The 16391-nt window shown below is 47.9% G+C and overlaps 1 protein-coding gene across 3 annotated transcripts in view; it reads left to right on the plus strand.

Annotated features, from left to right (window-relative positions):
- Positions 1-16391, plus strand: part of TLN2 (talin 2) — a 412810-nt gene that overhangs the window by 335965 nt on the left and 60454 nt on the right. For all 3 annotated transcript variants that reach the window (XM_037054035.1, XM_037054036.1, XM_037054037.1), the window contains 3 exons: positions 996-1166; positions 9968-10114; positions 14208-14309. In XM_037054035.1, coding sequence (XP_036909930.1) covers positions 996-1166; positions 9968-10114; positions 14208-14309 — 420 coding nt within the window. The remainder of the gene's footprint in view (positions 1-995; positions 1167-9967; positions 10115-14207; positions 14310-16391) is intronic.

Raw genomic sequence — 16391 nt, forward strand, 5'->3', positions numbered from 1 at the left:
GAAATCCGATATGACACTTTAGCAGACTGGAAGGAACAGGAAAAGCAGCAGACAGTTTAGTGGTGGCGGGAACCTGGGTGGAGACTGGAGCACCCGGCTCCATCTCAGCCCTGCCTCAGGGTATGAGACAGGGCAGGTTGCGTCACCTGTTTAAACCCCCAGTTCTGCCTGTGTACCGCCTCCCACAGTTGTTATGAGGATTAGATGAGCAAATGGAGGGCAGGCATTTGGCAGAAAGGCTGGCAGTGGGATGCCCCTGTCAGCGCTGAGCCGTGTGGTTTGGGCGAGCATGTATGTGTGTCCCTGGCACTGCCCCCTGGCAGTAGGTCTCTGCTGGAACAGCGGTGAGCTGTTGTGATGGGCTTTTTGTTCTCCTAGGTTCAGTGAAACGTAAGCAGAACATCCAGGCTGCTGTGAAATCATTTTTGCTTTTCTTCCAAATCCACACGATTTGGTCAAAAAGCTCAGGACAGAGGGCAGTTGGATTGGCATCCTAAAAACCAGAGCCTTTTCCTCTCCATCTTCTTTTCTCATCTGCCCTGCTCCCCTGCCCCTCTCCTCTGCTCCTTCCTTCGTAGTCTTTCAAAAGCTTTTCCATTTGTGAAATTAAAATTTGTAAAATTCTCACCCCAAACTCTGGATCTTAGAAAGGATTTCTTAGCACTTAGGCCACGATGAGAGATGAGACAGAGAGCTCCCCAAAGGAAGTGAGAGTTTCAAGCAAGAGTTCATGAAGCAGCAAGTATGTTCAAAAGCACAGCAGAGCAATGACCAAATGAGTATGGTCTAAGGATCCTGTGTGTAACATGGTAACTATAATTCATGATACTGCATTGCGTAATACAAAAAAACGACAAAAAAATGAAGTTCGGCAGACCTGACTCTCGTTGGGAGTCACCTGGTCTCTGTCCCAGCCCCTCCCCTCCAGTGAGCAGGGCCCCTAAAGCGGACGCATGTATTCACATGATGCATCTGTGGCTTTTTTGTCTTGAAAGGTGACGCAGCTGGCGAGCTACTTTGAGCCCTTGATCTTAGCCGCGGTAGGTGTCACCTCCAAGATTCTAGACCATCAGCAGCAGATGACGGTGCTGGACCAGACGAAGACGCTCGCGGAGTCTGCCTTGCAGATGCTGTATGCAGCCAAGGAAGGTGGAGGGAACCCCAAGGTACAGTTCAGGGTGCTGAGGACTCACATAGGACCACTGGGAAGCCATCATGTTCCTCTGTATTGCGTCCCTCCCGGGAAACACCTCCAGTTCTTAGTTGGTGGCATTTGATTTCCCACTCAGGTGGGGCGTAATCTTCTATCGGCCTTCCCAGGGATCTTGAAGAGGAACAATAAGGAGTATAGATATTTACTGCATATTTATAAGTTGGGGGGGGTTCATGGCAGAGTGTGAGGCAGGTGTCCTTGGGGAACAAAAACATATTTTGTGGGTCTTATGGGAAGAGGAAACTGTGATACCCAACAGCACCCACTTGGTGTTGCCACTCAGCTTGCACAAAGCAAGGCTCTGTGGTTTCTGAGTGGTTTCCTTTCCACTCCTGGTGTTCAAGTTCAAAGCAAACCTTGGTACAAGGTCACTCATGGCCTGTGTTGCTGCTGCCTCGGGAGCAGTGGTGTAATCTGAAAATTCCCCTCGCCACTTTGCAAGTGGAACAGTCTAATATGTGACCCGGCTACTAACAGTGGCCAAAGGTGGCAATGGCAGGTCCCTTTCTCTCCGCGGTGATACTTGAGTCGGAGTGGCGGTTTTACTTGTGAAGCCGTGGCACACCTTGATTCCACAGGTGCTGGCACCTGGCTAGGAGGTCGAGGCTCCTCCTGCTGTTTGTTTGCACCTTCTAGGAGTTGCCCCCTCGTGATCAATCTGATATTTTCTTTTTTTAATCCTCACCAAGAATATATTTATTGATTCGAGAGAGAGAAACATCGATTGGTTCCCTCCCTTGCGCACCCCAACCAGGACTGAACCTGCAACTAGGAATGTGCCTTGACTGGGAATCGAACCCATGATCTTTCAGTTTATGTGACAGTGCCCAACCAACTGAGCCACATTGGCCAGGGCTCAGTTTGATCTTAACCTAAAGGGAACACTGACTAGAAAGATCTGTGGGAGATACTTACCTACACGCTGTAGGAATCCATGTGTGTATATCTACTTTTTAATGTGTTCTGTTAACATCCAGTTGGTAGCATGGTACAGTAGAGGAGACTGAAGTAAGAGAATTGCAAAATAGTATCAGAGCTAATAGTTTTTGAATGCTGACTGTTACTGATTGTACCTTTATCCTTATCTTATTAATCTTCATAAATATTCTATGAGGTAGGAAGGTTCCCATTTATAGATGTGGAAATGGAGACTGAGAGTGCCCAGGCGAGTTGGCTGAGATTACCAAGGGTGGAGGCGGAGCCAGGGCTGAGCCTTCGCCCCATGAGCCTTTGCCAACTCTGCCCAAAGCCAAGACCAGAGAGGTCAAGGAAGGCTGCAGGACAGTGGGGACCTTGGGCTGGTTGATCTGAAAAAAGGAAATTACCCAGCACAAAAGATTGGCTTGACTCTTCCTCAGAGAAGGGAAGGGCATGTACAAAGGCACAGATAGGGTTATAAAAGAATTCCGATAGCTTTAGAAAGTAGCACACAGCTGGTGTATGGGGAAGGCCCAGAGTGTGGAGGCAGCGGGACGGGAGGATAGGCTGGGCCTCGTTGTGACAGCTTTCCTCGTCCACACCGAGGAGTCTGGGCTTTGTAGTAAGCAGTGGGGAGCCACAAAGTGTAGGGACGCCATTCTGGTAGATGCTGAATAATGTCTTCAACCTGCATTCCCTTTATTCAGGTTTTCATTCATGTATCTGGCAACTATGAAGAAGCTTATCATGGGAGTGCTAAAAATATTAAGTGTCAGCCAGCGCCCTCACATTGTTCCGAGTTTCCTGGAAAAGAAAAAGTCTAGTCGCTGTAGCCAGGGAGTAGAGCAACAAGAACCAGAACACCCTTTTGACTGTGGGAGATCAGTGTTGGGTGCCCCAAAGCTCGCCGATCTCCTCTGCAGCCTCCCCAAACCAGGGCAGCCAAGACTCACCTTCAGCACCCAGTTCTGGGTTGCCTTCTCTCTGGGGCTCTTTACTGCCATGTCTCCACGTGTAATAAAGAGCTCTTCATGGGATTCTGTTCTATACCAAGAAACCTGAACTGTAAGCCTTACGATGACATCGGCTTGGAAGTGATGGCTGGAGACCAGTGCAAACTAGTTTTCAGCGAATGACCTAAAGCACTGGATGATGGGCTAAGATGAGTAAAGGCAAGGCGGGAGTTTATGTCTGTCCCCTCAACGATGCCATTCAACCTGTGCTCTGTCTGCACACTCTGACAGGCTTGTCGAAAGGACTCCTGGACACTACAGGTTGTCTTTTAGGCCCTTTCTTAAGAGGCCTGAAGCACAGACTTAATTATTTGGGGGCCATTCTTGAGGCAGATATTTACTAGGTATTATTTGCTATGCATTAGGTGATATGTGTGTATATGTGTATTGTGTGTTGTATGCATGTTTTATGTATGTTGTGTGTGTCCCTGCTTGCACAGGAAATGTGGTTAAATAGTTATCAGTAGCTTTGATTTGGTGAAAAATAGCACCAGCTTTGGGATCTGACATACTTGGATTCAAATCCCAGCTCTGCCTCTTTCTGGCAAATTACTTCATTTCTTTGTTTCCTCGTCCAAACAATGGAGTTAATAATGAATGTCTCTCTGGGGTAGTTGTAGAGATTAAATGAGATAATGAACCCGATGCATTATATGTTTTAATAGAAAGCGGCTGCCCCAGAGCCTGGAGTTCACGAGTCCCGTGCAGCCTCACCCTCACCCTCACCCCACCAAGTTCCCTCCTAGATTCTCCTTGAAGGGCCCCTCCAGCTCTGCCTGCACAGTCAGCAGATACGGTCTATCCATCATTGGGTGGTTCGGGTACGAGCTGTTTCTTCCCTCTTCCAAAGTGGAGATCTGCCCCGTGAAGCTCTCCATTCCCCAAACTCCTGTGCTGTCTGAGCGGACTATACGGGGTTTGTAGTTGCAGCCCTGGAATGAAGGAACCAGGCTCCCTTGGAAGTAGGCTTCAGACGTTTCCAAAAAAGAACAACATTCTGATTTTTCTCCTGTGTTGTGCCGAGAGGAGCAGCAGCAAGAATCTAAAATACCAAGTTCATTGCTGGGCCACCAGCTGGCTCCACTTTCCAGACTGCTGTGTGTCGGTTAAGCCTGGATCGAGAGCCCAGGCCACTGTGTCTTTGGGCGTCTGGAAGGAGTGTGGGCAGCCAGCCCACGTGTGTGATTTGGATTGGCTGTGAGATCGGGGTGAGGTTTGCCATGGACATTAGAGGAGCCAGCCCGGGTGAGGCCTGCAGGAATCGGAGGGGGCTGCACAGAAGCAGACTCGGAGCTCGCCCTTCAAGCATCTTTAAAACTTAAACAGGCAGACTGAAGGAAAGTAGGCATTTCCTAGAGAATTCCTCAGCACGAGCAGATGGGATGATTTATTTCTGGGACAGCGAAGGGCAAGGATGTGTTTTTGTAGGTTTTGGTGCCTCTGTGCGGAGAAAGTGCCCTTCACGTTTCCCGGGGAATTCAGAGAGCAGTTTTGTGACTTATTGCTGCTGCCCTGAAATGTGCTTCTGACACCTTCCTGAGACGTGATGGGGGAGCAGATACTTGGCTGGCAGCTTTCTCCTCTCCCCCAAAATGTGTGTGGCTGACCCCTAAAATACATAGGGGTTAGAGGCAGCGACCCCTTGCACAGTCAAAAATCTATGTGTAACTGTTGACTCCCCAAAATCTTAACTACTAACCACCTACTATTGACCAAAAGCCTTACCGATAACATAAACAATCAGCACATGTTTTGTATGTTATATGTATTATACAAGTTATGTCTAGGAGGTATCCAGCCATGTAATATGACAAGTAGAAACATTTACTGAAGAAGATACAAGATACAAGAAACAGTGTACACAGGACAATGATGCCTCAGTCACCTTCAAAGAAGACACCTTGGGACCTCACACAGTTCCCATCACCATCAGCTGCCCTGTCGTATATTCCTGAATCTCACTGATGGTCTGAAATCTCTTCCCTTTCAAAGGTGATTTTAGTTTGGGGAAGAGCCTGAAGTCACAGGGTGCCAAATGTGGGCTGTAGGGGAGCTGAGTCACCTGGGTAATTTGATATTTTGTCAAAAAATTCTGCATGAAACATAATGCATGAGCGGGCACACTGTCCTGATGAAGCTGCCAATCACCAGTTGCCCACAGCTGCAGCCTTTTGAAGCATCCAAATGGGTTCTGTAGAAGAATGTTCAAACGTAACGCAAAATTTGATGCAGATTCGTCGCTGTACTCACTCAGTCATTTTGAATGCCATGACCACACAGTGCCCATGCTCACTCAAGTTTCTGATTCCTGTGGCTTTTTGATTCTTCAGACAGGGTCAGTCTCCTGTGGCTCACACAGCCTCTTCTTAGGTTTCTTCTCTTTCGTTTAATTGCTCAAAAGGGTTATTTACCATCTCTCTGCAGCTTCCTTACCGTCTCATCTACCTAAGTAAAGATGCAATTTCCTGGGCCTTTGGAAGGGTCGTCTCTGCCCAGGGCAGCTGTGACCACTGCCTGGGTGGACCCCATGCCTAGGTGCAGTGTGATTTTGATGCTAACTCCATGGCATTAGGTCAGACCCCCCAGGTCAAAGGCACAGGTTCCAACTTGACTGCCCCAGTTCAGCTATAGCCATAGCTCCAAGATTCCCAGGCCACCCTCACGCTGACCAAGGAGTTCTTACTGCCCCTTAGGTTCTCTAATCTGCTAGAATGATTCAAAGAATCGAGGAAATCACTCTACGTACAACTATAGTTTTATTGTAAAGTATAAAAACCAACCAAAAGAAGGGACAAAGAGGATGTGAGCTGGAAGGGTCCCAGACATGAAGCTTCCTGTCCTCGGGCTGTCACCCCCTCCCCCCCACCCCCCCGCCCAGCGCAAGGCTATACATCACCAGCTGGGGAAGCTCACTCTGCCTTCACTGTCCAGAGTTTTTATTGGGATGTCGTTACACAGGCTCGACAGACAGATTGAGTTCAATCATATGACGAATGACTCAATCGCTAGCCCTCTCATCTCCATAGAGGTCGGATGGAGGTCAGGTTACTATTATGTTGCTCAAAGCCCCAACCCTTTAATCACATAGTTGGTCTTTCCAGCATGGCCAGACCCCATCTTAAAACTACCTGGGGGCCACCACAAGTCACCTTGTTAGCATAAACCAGTGTGTGGTCTGAGGGGCCCACCGTGAATGGCAGAGACCCTCATATTGCTCAGAAACTGCTAAGAGCTCATAGGGCTCCCTCTGAGGAACCAAGACAAAGACCAGCCAAATATTTCACTGTTCAACCAGGGGCGAAGTTCATCTGATGGCCAGCTACTGGGAGCTGGAAGACATATGCAGGCTGGGCCCTGGGGAGCTCTANCCACCACAAGTCACCTTGTTAGCATAAACCAGTGTGTGGTCTGAGGGGCCCACCGTGAATGGCAGAGACCCTCATATTGCTCAGAAACTGCTAAGAGCTCATAGGGCTCCCTCTGAGGAACCAAGACAAAGACCAGCCAAATATTTCACTGTTCAACCAGGGGCGAGGTTCATCTGATGGCCAGCTACTGGGAGCTGGAAGACATATGCAGGCTAGGCCCCGGGGAGCTCTAAGGAGCAAGTTTGGAAACTGAACTGGCAATAAGTTTGCAGGCAAGTGTAGAGCCCACGTGGAAGATGGACCTGAGAGGGTGAAAGCCAGGTTGATGTCAGAGCCATGTCAGAGTCCTCCCCTGACATGCAGGGGAGGGCTCTGCGTGAGGGTGACCCAACCAGCTTCTCAGATTGGCAGCAGGTCCTGAGGCCCCTTGCCTTCGCCGTGTAGCACCTGCGTGGCTCTGCCTTGTTTAAAAAGTTAACCTGATTGGGGGACTGGCTGAAATGTTAGGGTTTATTTTTTCCAGTTGTGCTGAAAAATTTGATCTGATCTAAACATATGCTCACTTTCTTTTTGACCTGTGACATATAAGTTCAGCAGATGGCCAGCTGGTCGGTGGCTGTTGTCATCCACCAGGTCTGTAAGCTCGAGCACATAAGCTCCCGTTTCCACAGTATGACTGTCAGAGGGTTCCCCCCTTCTACTGAGGAGTCCCTCTTTCTTGTGAGTGGCTGTCTTTGCCATTGCTGCTGTTACGTGGTTTGACATCTGTTGTTGTTCTTGTAAAATGCTAAAATGCTGAACCCAAGATAACAAGAGCAGCATAGATTTTAAAGCTGGTACAAATGTCATATTGGGCCTACAGGTTGGGTCTTGCAATGTATAAAGTACATGGGAACCTTTGGCATTTTGCCAGCATCATCATGAATGTTGTCGCATGTTCTTGGTCCAGACAGGAGAGCTGCAGCATGCCATCACAGCTGAGGAAGCCCAGTTGGTGGCTCAGGGTTGGGGAGGGAGGGCCAGTCCTGTTCTGACTTCCCCCAAGCCCTGTCTCTGCCCTGAGCTCTGCCACTCATGGCTGTTTCACATCATTAAAACAGATGGTTTCATTTATTTCTAAATGAGCCTCTCCAGAGGAGAACTTGGCACCAACAGCCTGTGAAGGTTATCCTTGTAAAAAAAATTTTGAAAAGAAAATTGTCCCACTGGTTACTTAGCCCCACCTTGTGACTTCCACGGGCCCTTCGTTTCCTGTGAACACTATGCTTCCAAAGAAGAGCTGAGTAAATTGTCTGCAAGAAGCACACGATTTATTGGAGAGACCAACCGGGGTGGCTGAGAGAGAACAGAAGGCAGGCGGGAGCTGTGCACCACACACTTTGCATACAGTGTTCCACTTTGTCTTCTCCACACTCCTTCTCACTTCTGGACCTCTGCATGGGCCATGTCCCCTTCCTGGAAGGCTCCCCCTTCTCTCTCACCCTATCAACTCTGCCAGCAACTGGTCTCTTCCTCCAGGGTTCACCTTCAACCTGGATACCTCCTGTGAAGAGTCTTCCTGACCCTAAGGCTGGGTTAGGAGCCCTTCGGAGGTGCTGTTCCAGTTAGCTATTACAGCAAACAAGCCATCCTAAAATGTGACTTAAAGCACAATGTTAGTCCTAACCATGGTGGGCCTGCAGATTCACAGAGCTCAGCAAGATAGTTCGCATTCAGAGCCAGCCCTTCTTGTCGTTTCAGTGAGACAGCAGCTGGGGCTCAGATGGCCTGAGGCTCAGTCACTCCCAGGTCTGGTGCCTGGATTTGGATGAAGGGGAGAAGGTGAACAGAACCAGGCTCTGCAGACAGAGGGTGAAAGGGTGGACCTATGGGAAGGCCAGCCCGGCAGCAGCCAGGATTCTGTGCCGGGGGGGAGGGGAAATAAGCCTAGAGAGAGGCTGCCCCCTGCCCCCATCAAGGGCCGGAAAAGCAGAGAGTGGACGCCAGTCGGGTGAAGAGTGAAGGGATATTTGTCACTCCAGGTTCTTTTTCATTGTTTTCCTCTAAAGTAATTTGAGTAGTAATAGTCCATACTTGACATTTACATCCTGACACAGTTGTTGCCTCAAGAATACCATATGTGATCAACTAATTTCTCATCTTGACAGATGTCATTTTGGAAGAACTCTTCCTGGTTCCCGTGACTTTTCGATACTGCAGACAGAGCTGGTTTCTGTGGCTCACATGCCCTCTTGGAATTTTTTTTTAATTTAAATCACTCAAAAGAATTGTCATTTACCATTTCTCACTGTTTTCCTTACCTTCTCATCTACCAAAGTAAAAATGTGCCTTCTTGGACCCCAGTGAAGGGTTGCCTCCCCTGAGAGTTGGCCTTGGCGACCACAGCCACTGCTGGCAGTGCCCCGGTGCAGTTCTGGTGCTAACCGCCTGGCCTTAGGTCAGACTTCCCAGTTGTGGGCACAGACCCCAACTAGACCACTCTTGTTAGAAATGATGAGGGGTCTGTACCATATGACCTCATCAGAATTTCACTGCACAGCATTGCTCTAATTCCCATTTTGCTTAGGAAGCCAAGCCCGGGGCCACCTAGCTGGTTAACGGTGGATCCAGAATTAGAACCAACATTTTCCTGACCACCACCTCCCACCCCAGGAACTTGGCTCTTGCTCCCGCCTCTTGCTACCATTTGAAGTACCTTTCAGAGAGCCTGGCACCCCTCACTGTTTCATCCTTTTCATTCCTTCACTTACCTAGCTCCTACTATGTGCTTGACACACAGGTGAAACACCTGCAGTTAAAGCATCTCCAGGGTACTGTCTAGGGGAACTCATGAACACCCATGGCTTTGCCTACAGAGCATCTGTCCCTGGAGGACTTTCCTCATTCATTCCTCCAACCTCTCGGCAATATAATTAGTTCCAAAACCTCTTTGTCTTCTACAGATTTGTGTCTCCTGTATGTACCTACATTTCCATAAAGCAGTCTTATTTGTAGAAAGAGAATTAAACTGTTCTAGGAGGCTTTGAAGAGAAGTACATTTGATGTAAACACATTTTTCCTTTATATGCGCTTTTTATTTTTAATCAGATATGTCAACTTGTATATTGGGAAATCTGTGGCATTCTCTACCACCCCAAACATAGTAACACAAAATTAGCCATGTCGTAAAATGCTGCTTAATATTGCAGTTTTATTTTTCCTTTGCATTACAAAGAGATCTTCTTTCTGTTTGTTTTTCTGATTCTTATTTATTTTTTAAACTAACGTACAAAGTTAACAAAGGGAAGGAAAAATATAGAATACATTGCTGTGTACCATAATGGGGATATAGTTCTGTACTCTGCTTTTTCATGTTATTCTTAAAAGCAGTGAAGTGGTTCTTAAGAGCCTGAGCACCATTTTTCTGCTTAAGGGAACATTTCGCCATCTTCTCCCTGCCCCCCTTCCCTTCTCAGGCGCAGCACACGCACGATGCCATCACAGAGGCTGCACAGCTCATGAAGGAGGCTGTGGATGACATCATGGTGACACTAAACGAAGCTGCCAGTGAAGTGGGGCTGGTGGGAGGCATGGTCGACGCCATCGCAGAAGCCATGAGCAAGGTGGGTTTGGGCTCCCCAAAACTACCCTCACCCCTGACCCTGTTGCCTCCAGGGTTTCCCTTAGACTTTGTCCCTGGGTGCTTTTCTCTAAAGGGCACCTTTTCCCTTTTCTTGAGGATTTTGATTACTGTACAGACACACTATCTTCTGTCCAACATATTCATTCTTCATTGTTCATTGATCACTGTGGTAAGCCAGTTGTACCCTTCCTTCCAGTTCTACATACAGGAAAATGGAGTTGCAGAAGATATTATTGGTTACTTCACTTATACAGTGGAAATACTCACCTACTTCCCCTGTCTACCTCATAGAGTTGTTGTAGGGAACAAACTCTGAAATGAAACAATGAAGTGATTCCCAAGTGCTGGTCCTTGGAATGACTACTTTGGAATCTCTGGGGTCATTTCACAATGCACATTCCTGGGCCCTCCCCCAGCTCTACTCTTCTGAAATCTCTATGGGGTAGAGGCTAGGTAACTGTGTTTGTATTTTTTAAAGCTCTTCAGATTTTTAAATCTAGCCAGATGCAGAACCCACTGAAGTAGTATGCAGAGAAGCCCTCAGCAAACTCTTGGAGGCAGTAGATACAGAAGACACAATCAGCCTCCTTTCTCTCCTAGTGACCCATCTGTTGAGCTCTGTCAGTAGGATATGTGACTAAAGCCAGTTTTAACTCTGTATCTTTGGCTCCTTCCCCCACGGAATCCTCATTAGTCATGTCAGTTTGACATTCATTAGAATTAACAATTGTTCATGAACATCTAATTGCTATCCTATGATAGCATAGCCAAGAATTTTAGACATCATCTGTGTTTTGAAACATCCATTGTCAGATTGTGAATACACTCTTATAATTTTTCAGGATAATAAGCAGTCCTTAATTATTAATTTAGAGTAGATTGGTGGGTTCATATCTTCATAAAGAGATGATAGCCGGAAACTATAATAAGGATGAATCCCCTTAAACATTATGCAGTCGTTAGCAGACTGATGAGGTCACAAGCTGGGCAGAGATACTGGGGCTCCCTTTCCAGACTCAAGACTCCAGCTTTGGCCTTGTTAAAGCACCCCCATAGTTTCTGCTGTGGGCGTCTTGTGCCACAAGTGTGGGCAGTTCGGCAGAAAGCGAGTGAGATGTCCCCTCTTTTTCAGGGCCCTAGGATGAGTCTCAGTGGATTTGTTTTGTTTTCAGGACATCCGAGTACCAGAGCCTTACAAATAAGCCATGTGTCTACCAAGGATATGAAATAGTGGTTCTCAAGGTTTCTCAGTACGAATTAGAAACCCAAATTATAATCTCTTTCTTCTCAGAAAAAGGGGTTTTTCACAGTCACTATAGTGATAAGGAAGAGTTTCATAAATCCCTGGATGATGAAAGGCAGGTTCCTGAAGTCCCTTCTTGATCGCCGTTGAGCTTTGCGTGCTGTGGTGGATTCAGTAAGGAAAGCAGCTCTCATACGAGCTCATGTCAGTGGTGTAGATCCTTTGGGAAGGTCTGGGAAGTAAGTGAGGCTTACCTGGGCGCGGTAATTAGGAACTGCCACAGGAACGAAAGCTTTCCCCCCTCTTGGTTTTGGAAAGTATTTATTTGGGTTCTCATTGATACCCCTAAATTCTCCCCTACCCAGACCTGACACCCAAGGTGTACCATGCAATGCCTGTTTCCCACTCTCCCTTCACGCAGCCCACCCCAGCCTGACCATGCTAGGGCTTGGTATTCAGCGGTACCCCAGGTCCTTGGAGCCTCTCCCTAAGCAGCAAGGCATTAGAAATCTGGCATTTTCTGGGCCTCAGTTATTTGGTTAAAATACTGATCTATTTTTAGAATTATTGTCTAAAATTCTCAAAGACAGTTACTGGCAGGAAAATGTGAACGTACCCTAAGTTGATTCTAACTTGGATGCAGTTCTTGACACTTTTGAGGCTTCTGCTATGGAGACTCTTCTTGAGATTCTCTCTCTGTGAGTAAGCCCCAGAAGGTTTGGGGACTGATAAATCCATAGGAAGTAACTAGCTCCACGGGTGACCTTGGACAAATCAGTCAAGCTCTCTGAACCTTGGTTTTCCCATTCAATGACATTAGTTCTCAACCTTTGGGATTGGTGATCCAGTGTCTTTTCTTTGTCTGGCATGCAGTTTTTTGGCTGGGGAGGAGGTAGGGCAAGAAAAGAAGCTAAAGAAATAAAAAGCAAAAGTAAAAACACGGCTATGTACATCACTGTTATTTCATAAAAATTATGTTAACATCAAAAACAGTAGGAAGACTACAATCTCAGAATAAAGGAAAGTTCTTTCAACTAAATTTGAAAAAAAAAATTTAATTCACCCTTTTGTTCTTCCTTTTCTCACTGTCTTCCAACTGGAGGAAGGTTCATCCCAGTGGCCATTGGCCCCTGTATTCTAACCTGCCCTTTAGCTCCAAAATTCCAGAGCGTTTGCAACTATGCCACATCTCCTACGAAGGCTCTCAGCACATCCCCTGATATTAAGAAGATACAGTCACTTTAGACTGAGTGTCTGAGCCCACAACTCAACCCTCATCTGATCCGCAAGGCTCCCACGGTGTGATGGAGATATTTGGCAGCATCTATCTCCCTGATAAAGAAACCTAAGAAAACAAACGTAGCCTGGAGTTCGTGCTGATGGTTTGGTGGAAGCTGCCTCCCAGGCCGAGCACACCCATTATCACCCGTAGGCTACCGCAGTGTGTTCTTTCCACTCACATTGCAGCCTATGCCTGCTCATGAGGGGTAGCTCCTACTGAAGACGGCACCTAACATCCTTCTAATTGCCGTCTTGGCCCCTTGTTTCTTCCCTGGCTACAAGCTGCCTGGCAGAGCTGCCAAAGAGATCTCCGCACATACATCATTGCCTACCCCCGCTGCCACCATTTTTTCATGGTTTCAAGGTTTTTCTTTCTTTTTGAAAGAGTTTATTTATTTACTTTTAGAGAGAGGGGAAGGGAGGGAGAAAAAGAGAGAGAGAAACATCAGTGCAGGAGAGATTGCACACCCCCTACTGGGAACTGGCCTGCAACCCAGGCATGTGCCCTGACTGGGAATCGAACTGGCAGCCTTTTGATTCACAGTCTACGGAGCCGCACCAGCCAGGGCAAGGTTTTTCACTAAACAGATCCAGCCTCATTCCCACCACTCTCAACTGTCCCCACTGTTCACCGTTCTTAGTCTTCTCACCTGTTGTCATTCGGCAACCAGTGGTGACAGTCACAATGATGTGGTGGTGAAGACAAGTTGCCATTTTCTTCATCAGAATCATCATCGACATGAACAGTATTACTGTCATCTTCTTCATTATCATGGTCATCATCTCCTCTTCCTTCATGTAACTCCTGACTGGGTATGATCTCACTTGACCTTCTGATGCTTAGAAGTTTCCAACAAAGAACCTGAGACTCAGAGACCCAGCTTGGACTTATTCACAAGCCCCAGAACTGGGTCTCCAACACAAGTCTTCTGAAGCAGTATGTCCCCATATGATAACCCTTTAAGGAACAGCCACTGTCCCACTTCTCTAGCTCTTCCGCCCCCTGGTGACCACTTCTCTCAGTTCCTATTGTGCTTAGAGTCAGACGAGTAACAAATTACATCCGGTGCTTCCGAGTTCTTCTTTCTCAACTCAGATCAGAAGTGAGTAGAGGCAATTGGGAAAGCCCTTTGTGATATAAACTCTGCCTCCTTTCCCAGCCGTTTCTGTCACTGTGCTTCCCTACAGCTGTCCAGCTCACTCCCACCTTTATATGTTTGGATGCCATTCTCTGTCCTTGGGACACCTTCCCCGCCTTATACATGCAGCACACCCCTCCTCTTGGTAAGATGTGCCTAAAACGTCATTCTTCTGGAAAGGCCCCCACTCCCTCTCAGGCAGTGCTAGGGGTGTCTCCTTGCCTGTGTACCTTGAGTGCCTCACATGCACCCCTGTGGGAGTCCTCATTGCAAAAGGTGTGGGATTCTGGTAACTCTGGGCCAAAGAGACCCTGAGGGCCTCTCCAGTTCTAAAGTTCCTAATTCTAATACATACAGTCCACATTTCAGCTGTCCTCTTACGACCTCTGGGTTCTTTTCCTCTCCTCTAGCTGGATGATGGCACACCTCCAGAACCAAAGGGGACATTTGTCGACTATCAGACGACTGTGGTCAAATATTCTAAAGCCATTGCGGTAACAGCTCAGGAAATGGTAAGAAGAAAAAGAACCGCCCCACCCACTGTCGTGCCCTTTCATCCGCCACACCACTGAGTCTCAGTTCCTGGCTCTGCCTGGGCGAGATTAGTTGGTGTTTCCAGGGCCCCCAGCATCTGTTCTTTATCTGTGGTCTCTGTAGCTGCCTGGTGTCTGTAAGCCACAGTCTGCCCAGAGAGAATTAGAGACGGCTGAGACTTGGGCATAAGGATAGGGGAGCAAAAGAAGGAGAGAAAATGAGAATCAAGGAGGGAATCAGAATGAAGTTGGGAGTTGCAGAGCAAGAAAAAAATCTTATTCAGCTCACAAAGAACTTGAGGTGTTTTTAAACGTTAAAATTAGAGTACAAGAGAAGACGTTTGGGGATAACACATAGATTGATGAATCAAATTTTAATACTTGAACAATAAGATTGCCAGTCTTTCGGGCAAAATGAAACAGCACAGAAACGTGTAAAAAAAAAATCCTGACGATAGGAGGCATGTCACTTTCAGAGGGAGCTTTTTTGGAGGGGCGGGGCTAAAATGTAATGCAGTCATAATTGTATTATAGGGATCTTTAGCTATAAATGACATTGAGAGACAGTGGATGCTATCTTGATATGTTAACAAGTTGTACAAAAGATGACAAATGGTGGCCTCAAGGAATTAACAGGAGTGCTAGTATGAAAGTTACACTCAACTTGTCTAGGTTCAGGTGGCATGTGCCAGGGTTTTGAAAGGTGCCTCTTTGGTGCTGCCGCATAAGCCTGAGTTGAATGGTGGGGCGGCCTTCCCCGCTGGAGGGCTCAGACCGAGCCCTGGCACGGTTCCTGCCCCATCAGGCCCACCGCCTGTCTGGACAGTTTTGTCATGTAGTCCTGTGTCCACTAGAGGTTGAGCTTGGACCACAAAGACTTCCCTGGCGGCGGCTGCTGCTCATTCTTAGAAACTCTGTGATTGTGCCAGGCTTGTTGTTGTTGAAAAGGATTTGGGCTGGGAGGGCGGGAGGAACAGTGCCCAGCTCAGTCACTGGGAAAGGCTGGATCAGCCCGGCAGGCTCTGCTCAGGGGCAGGTCCCAGATCGAGTCAGGCAGCCTGGCAGTGCCGACTCCTCGGAGCAGAGGCACGGTGCAGCAGAAGGTGCGGGCATTTCGAGTGGCCTCAGGGTGTTTCTGGAATGTCTGCCAGGCTAGATTCTCGGCCAGCCTGTCTTGCCCCTTGGTGTCCATGTTCTCATGGAGCCTGGCCCTGGGGTAACTGGCCTGGGCCCTGGGTTGACAAGACCCCTGCTTCCCTGCATCAGGGCAGCCCGGCATCATTGTGCACCACGTGGCGGGGCTCAAATGAAACAGTCTTGAACAGCTTCCCTTCCTTGGGGGTCAGCATGCATTTCTTGGGGCCCCACACCTCGGCCTGAAACCCGACACTTCCTGGTAAACATGGCTATACATTCCATCCTGCCTTAACGGGGAGGGAGTCATTTAAAGGGTTTTTTTTAAAAGCTCTTTAAAATCAAGGTCTTCCAATGCCACAGAGAGAGAGAAAGTATTCTCATTAGAGCGAGAGAAGAGGTGAGGCAGGTGGGAAGCCTCATACCCAAGAGGAGCAAGGATCGCTGTCTGGGTGGAGGTTGAAACTGCAGTTGGGAGAACCAAGGCGTGCTTGTCGAAGAAAGAGGAAAGTAGAACCTTAGCTAGGAGGGATGAATGGAGGTAAGTTTTTCTGTGAAAGCGGGGAAATACAGAATATCTTGATAACGAAAGGGTAGGTCTTGACCATTTAGGCTGCAGTGTACCCTAACTCAATTTGGAGCCCAAACCTTGTCCTTCTTTGGCACACATTCACCGTGAAGCTGTATTCTCTATAAATTTCTTCCCCCAGAGCTTTGGTCTTATCCATCACTTCCCAGTCACGGGCAGTCTTTGCCAGCCCTGTCCTCATGTCCTGTCTGTCCAAGTGGGCCCCACTTCTGGGTCCCTGGAGCCCAGATGAACTCTCTGCAGGAGTGTGTGACCGGGCGTGTGCACTGCACAGGGACTGTGCCCCCTGGGCTTCTCCTGGGGGAACTCCTCTGGCGACTGACCCACGGGGCAGAGCG

Source organism: Sturnira hondurensis, unplaced genomic scaffold (assembly GCF_014824575.4).
Source record: "Sturnira hondurensis isolate 20B ecotype Veracruz unplaced genomic scaffold, ASM1482457v3 Scaffold0008196, whole genome shotgun sequence".
Taxonomy (NCBI): Eukaryota; Metazoa; Chordata; class Mammalia; order Chiroptera; family Phyllostomidae; genus Sturnira; species Sturnira hondurensis.